Source organism: Macadamia integrifolia, chromosome 12 (genome assembly GCF_013358625.1).
Source record: "Macadamia integrifolia cultivar HAES 741 chromosome 12, SCU_Mint_v3, whole genome shotgun sequence".
Lineage (NCBI taxonomy): Eukaryota > Viridiplantae > Streptophyta > Magnoliopsida > Proteales > Proteaceae > Macadamia > Macadamia integrifolia.
In genome coordinates this window covers 31,156,788-31,164,359 of record NC_056568.1, presented here as the reverse complement: position 1 = coordinate 31,164,359, position 7,572 = coordinate 31,156,788, and the positions used below count along the sequence as shown (strand labels likewise).

Genomic DNA, 7,572 nt, shown 5'->3' with positions numbered 1-7,572 from the left:
ACCAAATAAAAAAGAGTAAAAATCAAATAAAATTGAACCGTTTCGATTTCAATTTAAGGTTATTATAATAAACCAATTAAAATCGAACCAAAAACCGAACCGAACCAATTAATCCAATATGAATAGGAAGTAAAGACAAAGGAGTAATCATTCTGACAGCAATGCCACGTGGTTTAATACGCAGTCCAGTGGTGTCCAGCAAACGCAGACGAACCGAAGCACCAATAAATAAATTAAATAATTCATTTATTTATAAATAAAAAAGAGAAAATAATTAATTTTCCCATTTATTTACGAGTCGAAAAAGAGAATTAAAAAAATAAAAATAAATAAATAAAAAAAATCTTGAAGGCATAAAAATCAAGGAAGCTGAGACAGCCCCACCATAGAGCTCTCTATATAGACTATACTCTTTCTCTTTCTTCTGCAAATCTCAAGTAAAGAAAAGTATCTCTCTCCCTCTCTCTCTCTAGTCTTTGAAAGTAAGCAAGCGAGCGAGCGAGCGAGCGAGCAAGCGAGAGAAGGCGATACAGGGAAGGTGAGATTATTTTTGCCCTACAATTTCGCTTCTTGTTGCTGTGATTATACACTGAATTTCAACTTTCAGATCGGTTTTTTTTAGAAAGTTTTCTCTTATTTGATATGATGTGTTCAATCTTTGACAGAATTATATTAGATCCATCTTTTTGTGCTAATTTACTTCGAATTATCAGTTTAGAGCTTACGATTATAATATATTAGTAATCGAGTTTCCAGTATGTGGTGTTTGAAAGTAAGATCTTTTCCTCTTGCATATTGGATAGGTCTTAACGTTTAATCAGCTTACTGATTTAGAAAAACCTGATTTTTCAGCTCAGATTGTTTGGTTGATTTCTGTGATTAGTAGCTCCGTCCTGAAGCCTGTCCCAATCAAATTTTTCTGTAGGCTTCCGTGTTTAAATATGTATTTTCCTTTCTTATGTTGGAATGGTTGTTATAATCAGAGCAGGATATTCGTTTACAGATAGGTATATAAATCAAAATCACCAAGTGTATTGTTTGATCATAACCGTTCAAGTCTTCCTCTCACTACTTCAACCCAATTTAGTTTAAGTGTTAGCCCTGTTCTCTCGACACCTTTAATTTGCCACCTGTGAGTCATTTGTCTCCTTTCACCCGACTGGACCCCTTTGGCCTACTTTCTATTTTATTGTTATCTGTTGCCACCGCCTGTCAGGGCGGACCTTGGCGCAATGGTAAGTTGCTCCATTGTGGATCTGAGTGAGGAAACAGCCTTTCTGTGAAGCGGGTGTAAAACTGCGTACATTATGATCCTTCCCAGACCTTGCAGTGGTGGGAGCCTCGTGCACTGGGTGTGCCTTGTTGCTGCTGCCTGTAGGTTCTTGTGAAAGTGCCCATTTTTCAATTTTGTACTTTATAGTTGCCACTTACTTCTGCATTTATCCCACATCCATTTTATTTGCGTATGTTGGTTCTTGGTTTCCCAACCTTTTTAGCTCCATGATTGTCATCACCCCCTTTATGGCTCACTGGTTGAAGTGGCTATAAGAGTCATTTTCTTTGTCATGGTGAGAAAGAGAAGCTGATGATCAAATAATTAGATATTCCGTTTCTTATTGCGTAAAATTAAGTAAGCATTGAAGTCCTTGGATACACCCCAGTAAGATTTAACACAGATGGCCATTCTTAACCTTACATATTGTGCAACCTGCAGACACATGTTAATTTTTAGAGCATCCTTAATTGAAATAGCTATTGAACTTTTAATGAAGCCACTATTTGTCAATAAATATAAAAATATATATCTTTCTCTATCATCTTCTTTTTACCAAGTTTATTGGCTTTTTGAGAACTTGAGAGTATAACTTCCCTGTGAAAGTGATGCCACTATGTTACGCTACAATAATGTTTTCTGAGGAACAAATTTTACTGCTTTAAATAACAAAATCATTGAATACAGGGGGCAGGAATAGAATCATGAGCTGCTTCAGCTGTTGTGTTGCTGATGATAACCATGAAGATGCCGATAGTGGAGGACCTAAAATGGCAAATAAGTTAGCAGGTAATTCAGTAACACAGGCTGTAGTTTTTTTCTCTTATATTGTGAATGAATGCAATAAAATGAATAACAATGCAATCTACATTTTTGCCATCTTGCTGAATTTTAGTTAAAGTTGCATTCACTTCTTTGCTTTCTCACTATAATCATCAAGCCTGCAAATACGAACTCAATGTTCTATCCCTGAGGTTTAGTGCTTTATCTTACATTCCTTTTTTTTTTTTTTTTGGGTCAGCTATCTATATTTGTTGTGTTGATATTTATTTCTTTGATCTTTTGTTTTCACTTGGTTATGTATCCCCATGAACAAATGTTCTGGATTCATGTTTTTGTCAAGTATTATGGGTCCAATTTTAATATATTCATAGCTATCTGAATGTCAGATAGGTGCTTCTCTTATGTAGTTTTTCCCAAAGACTTATTTACATACCTATCTGTTCTCTTTAGATTTTTCTCTCTATCAGTTCTTTCCATTGTCTACTCGGCATCTGGTCTTATCAACAGGAAACTGAGAAGAGCTCTTTCTTGATTGCAGGCAATGATAAAAATTATAGTGCCGCAGAAACAGCACCCAAGGGTGCTCAGACTGTGAAAGTTCAGCCTATTGCAGTGCCTGCCATACCAATAGATGAATTGAAGGAAGTAACAGATAACTTTGGGACAAAAGCCTTAATTGGAGAGGGATCATATGGTAGAGTATATTATGGAGTTCTAAAAAATGAGAAGGCTGCAGCCATAAAAAAGCTAGATGCCAGTAAGCAACCTGACCAAGAATTTTTAGCTCAGGTTGGGTTTCTGAACACAATGCTCTTTGTGACTCCATTATATACATGTTCCTTATTCAGTCGTTCATGTATTGCCTTACAGGTTTCTATGGTGTCAAGACTCAAACATGACAATGTTGTTGAGCTGGTCGGTTATTGTGTTGATGGAAATCTTCGTTTCCTTGCATATGAGTTTGCAACTATGGGATCGCTTCATGATATTCTTCATGGTATGTAAAATCACGTTCCACAGTACCGGTTTTTATTTTTAAATGGTATCTAGTTTTTGGAGCATAACTGCTTCTACCGTTTATATTCAATAGCAACTTCAAAAATATCATGAACTGCTAGCCTGATGCAAGGCTGAAACTGTGTCTATATGTAGAGCTCAGTGAACTAAATTTAGAAACTCTGGGCTCTAGAAAGAATTCACATTTTTAATTTTTGGAAATAGTTTGGGCGTGCATCCTTATGATGAGAGTGATGTCATTACAAAAGTGTCCCTAATTTCATATATAAGCAAGTTAGGAGGCCTATATTTTACCGATGGTACGGATTTCCAATCCTTAAGGTCCTTTTCTGCATAATGTTTTTGTGAGGCAAATTTAATAGCCAGTCTTGGCAAAGCTCCCAGAAAAACTATTTGGCACTGCTTCCTGTCATCCTGTTGAAGTAATGAACCATAAATTATGGACCATTTTTTGAACATTTTTCATAAAAGATAATTTCATGGAATTTGTATGGAATTTAAAGATAAACGTACCCTGTTCTCTAATGCTTTTAGTTTATTATCACAAGGTCTAGCTTCTGTGGGAAGCAAGAACTATTCATTTTCTTAATAATGTTATTTCTTTTTAAATAAAATGAAAGTTCTTGGTGATAAGTGTAACGCTGTGTGATATGTAGGACGGAAAGGTGTCAAAGGTGCGCAGCCAGGTCCTGTTCTGTCATGGGCACAACGAGTAAAAATTGCTGTTGGGGCTGCTAAAGGACTTGAGTACTTGCATGAAAAGGCTCAGCCTCACATTATCCATCGAGACATTAAGTCCAGCAATGTTTTACTTTTTGACGATGATGTTGCTAAGATTGCTGATTTTGATTTGTCAAACCAAGCTCCTGACATGGCAGCACGTCTTCATTCCACTCGTGTTCTTGGAACTTTCGGTTATCATGCCCCAGAGTGAGTTCCTTCTCGACTCCTTTGAATACGTGCTAAACTGTTGACTTCGTGTTCCTACAATAAATACTCATCAGAAGCCATAAGGTTGGCCTACCAGCTGCCAAGCAGCATGCATAATGTGCAATGAGGGGTTTGGGGGGGGGGTTTATATCCTAATAGTCCTGAGTTAGAAAAAAATCTCGGCTAAATTTTGTTAGATAAGACTCATCTGCAGAGAAGCATCTTTTATGTGCAAGTATTTGTTGCACTTCAAGTCTTCAACAAATAAATAATAAGTGTGTGTGTTATTATGCAATACTTTGTTTATACTCTACAGTAAGTTTGGAGTTCCAAGTCTCTTCATATGCATTGAAGCATTTGATTTTTTTCCAAGCGAAAATATTGAACCGAACCAAACAGCAGTTCTATATCCAGACTGAACTGAGGAGGGGGTGGTTGCGTTTTTTTCTAGTTTAACTACTGGTCTGATCTGATTTAAAACAATATGGGTAGGACTGTGGTGGACATTAAGCTGGAACTACTGGATTGATGGACTATCCTTACGGTCCACCCCGATAGTTCACATTATATTTTCTTCAAACGGCCTTATAATGAGGTGCAAAGAAGAACCTAATTATTCATGACTTTCTTTTGATTCAATAATTATTGGTGACTACCGTTTATATAGTCGTCATTAAAGAATTCATGGATAAGTACTATGTATACCGTACCACAGTAGGGGTGACTAAAGTTTTTGTGATTGTGGGTGACAGGTATGCAATGACTGGACAGTTGAGTTCAAAGAGTGATGTTTACAGCTTCGGTGTTGTCCTTTTGGAGCTTTTGACTGGGCGTAAACCTGTTGATCATACATTACCACGTGGGCAACAGAGTCTTGTGACATGGGTACAAATTTAGTTCCCTTCCTATGTCTAGAATTATTAGATGGATGGTATTTGTTTGATGGTTCTTTTCTCTTGTTTTTGTTTCATAATGAGTTCTTTTCCTTATGCTGATTCCTGGAATTTGGTACACATTTTAGGCGACACCAAGACTTAGTGAAGACAAGGTAAGGCAGTGTGTTGACACAAGACTAGGTGGAGAATACCCTCCAAAGGCAGTTGCCAAGGTAGTCATTGTGCTTTCAATTATCATTTATCTTTTTATTTTATTTATTTTTGTTTGTTATTTGAAAAACTAAGATACAATGGAGACTCTCAAGAATTAGTGAAGAAAAGGTGAGGCAGAGTGTTGATACAAGACTTTTTTTCTTGGGTGGGGGGTGGGGAGAGGAACTACCCCTCCAAAGTTAGTTGCCAAGGTAGTCATTGTGCTTTCAAATATCATTTATCCTTTTAAAGGGCATACCCAGTTCATGGGGCTCCCACAACTGCAGGGTCTTTTTTTTTTTTTGGGGGGGGGGGGGGGGGGGGGTGGGGGGTGGTTGGGGCATTGGTAACCATCCTTACCCCTGCTTCACAGAGAGGCTGTTTCTTGATTCGAACCTGCGACTGTAAGGTTGCATTACTGTTGCGCCAAGGCACACTCTTTAATTACCATTTATCCTTTTATTTTATTTTTGTTGGTCATAACTTGATAAACTAAGATACAGTGGAGTCCTTACGAGACTTACAGGGAAAAAAGAGGGGGGGGGTCTTCATTGGTCCCTGGAATTTATTTTTCGGTAACATTTAGATAATTGTCAGGGGTATATTCATCATGTTCATATTTCTTCTATTTGCTTCGAACTTTGTTGTCAATAGAAGCAATGCATATAATGATCTGGACTTTTTGCAACGTGCTTCGGAAATAAACAACAAGACCATATTTAGATTGAATCTGCAAATTTTGAGTATCTGAGAACAATATTTTATTTGGCATGTCCTGATACAATCTAATACTGGATACAGATGGCTGCTGTGGCTGCTCTCTGTGTGCAATATGAAGCTGATTTTCGGCCAAACATGAGTATTGTAGTCAAAGCTCTCCAGCCTTTGTTAAATGCTCGATCTGGTCCTCCTGGCGAAGCTCCAAGCTTGTGAATCCCCGTCGTTCTCGCTCCCCAACATCTCTCTCTGTCTCTGTTGTTGCTCCTATCAAACTTGGCATCCACAAGGTGGCTGTAGATTATTTTTAAAACTTTAGTGTATTAAATTTTTTCCTAGTGATGAATTGATGGGAATGTTAAAGGCCGTAGATTGTGTATTCTTTCTTCTGTCTCCTTTTTTCTTTGGGGAGCGGACAACTGTACGCACATCTTTACTTACTTTTCTCTGTTCAGATTTTCGACTACAAACTAAATGTGAGAATTATCAGGAATTTTACTAGGGGAAGATATCGTCAATATTCATACCATCAGGCCCAACACCCCACCACCCCCCCCCCCCCCCCAAAAAAAAAAATCCAAATTGCATACCTATTTCATCAGAACTCTAAAATAATCCAAATCCCTAAAATCTCACGAATCCTTTGTACTCAATGCATTTTCTTTAATTCTCTGCATACTATTTGATGCTTGAATTATCAGTATGTTACCATCCTGGAAGTATTCAACCCCATAAATCGGCTTACAAGGTGAGCAGATCTAAGACCACATCAATTTCCATAGGAAACCAATGTGGGATCAGCCCCTCATAAGCTGATATGGGATCGTAACATATCAGCACGCTTCTGAACTTGACGTCCATGGCGGCCCACTCTGGATTAAGTAGCCCTTTCTAGGTGGCTCTAACTTTGCTCTAGGGTTTTTGCCTGGCGGCAGGTAGTCATTTTTTAGCGGCTCTCACTCTGGCACCAGGTCGCTCCTTCCGTGCGTGGGTTGGGGCTGAGGATCAGCTGCTCTGATTTTGCTGTTACGGTCTTGGAAGAACTTAACCTCATAAACCGGTTTATAAGGTGAGGGGATCCAAGACCACATCAATTTCCATAGGAGACCGATGTGGAATTAGCCCCCATAAACTGATATGGGATCGTAACACAATAAGAGCTCAAGAAGCAATCGCTTACAACATGAGCATTTTTTGTGAACATTAACAGTTAGAGCTCTACAAGACCTTGCTACTTTTAGGTTAATAATGAATGTCCATTGAACAATAGCCTCTTTAAGGTTAGTTTTCCTCAGAATCTTTGGGCTCTTCAGGTCCCAACCGTCAATAAATCTTCACATGCCACGGCTCTCTCATCTCCCCCCTCCGAACCCAAAAAAAAAAAAAAAATTTGATTTACAAAAATACTCAAATTAGTGAATCTCCTTCATCTTCCACATATAATCAGGTATTTTTGTTATTTTTGTTTAGTGCGTGGTTTTGTAGACCTAAACCTGATTTTGGTATTTTTGTTAAACTGCAACATTAAGTGGATAATTTTGTAAATTTAAACCTGATTTTAGATATTTTTATTAACTGAAAATTTGAGTGAATAGTTTTGTAAAAGGAAAACCCAAAAATGGGTAGTAATGTAATTTTCAGTAGGAGTTATTTGACACAAATTTGTAGGCACCATGACAGGCTTCATGGGCATGGACTGAAAAATGGTCATGCTCGAAAACCTTCCCCAAGATATATTTTTCACTCCTTTCCAGCCTTAGATTT

At 37.9% G+C, this 7,572-nt stretch overlaps 1 protein-coding gene across 1 annotated transcript; it reads left to right on the top strand.

Annotated features, from left to right (window-relative positions):
- Positions 1–379: 379 nt before the first annotated feature.
- On the top strand, positions 380–6,309 carry LOC122057054 (pto-interacting protein 1-like). The gene is made up of 8 exons (XM_042619045.1): positions 380–538; positions 1,961–2,062; positions 2,595–2,845; positions 2,927–3,053; positions 3,730–4,003; positions 4,756–4,888; positions 5,025–5,111; positions 5,893–6,309. Exons 2-8 carry the CDS (start codon positions 1,978–1,980, stop codon positions 6,022–6,024), a joined length of 1,089 nt encoding a protein of 362 aa, XP_042474979.1. The 5' UTR covers positions 380–538; positions 1,961–1,977; the 3' UTR covers positions 6,025–6,309.
- Positions 6,310–7,572: the final 1,263 nt, after the last annotated feature.

What these genes read in the sequence shown, in the direction of transcription:
- LOC122057054 (XM_042619045.1), top strand. Translation starts at nt 1,978, where the DNA reads ATGAGCTGCTTCAGCTGTTGTGTTGCTGATGATAACCATGAAGATGCC. An exon ending in ACCAAGAATTTTTAGCTCAG is followed by an intron (nt 2,846 to 2,926) that starts GTTGGGTTTCTG and finishes ATTGCCTTACAG; the next exon opens with GTTTCTATGGTGTCAAGACT. An exon ending in AACAGAGTCTTGTGACATGG is followed by an intron (nt 4,889 to 5,024) that starts GTACAAATTTAG and finishes TACACATTTTAG; the next exon opens with GCGACACCAAGACTTAGTGA.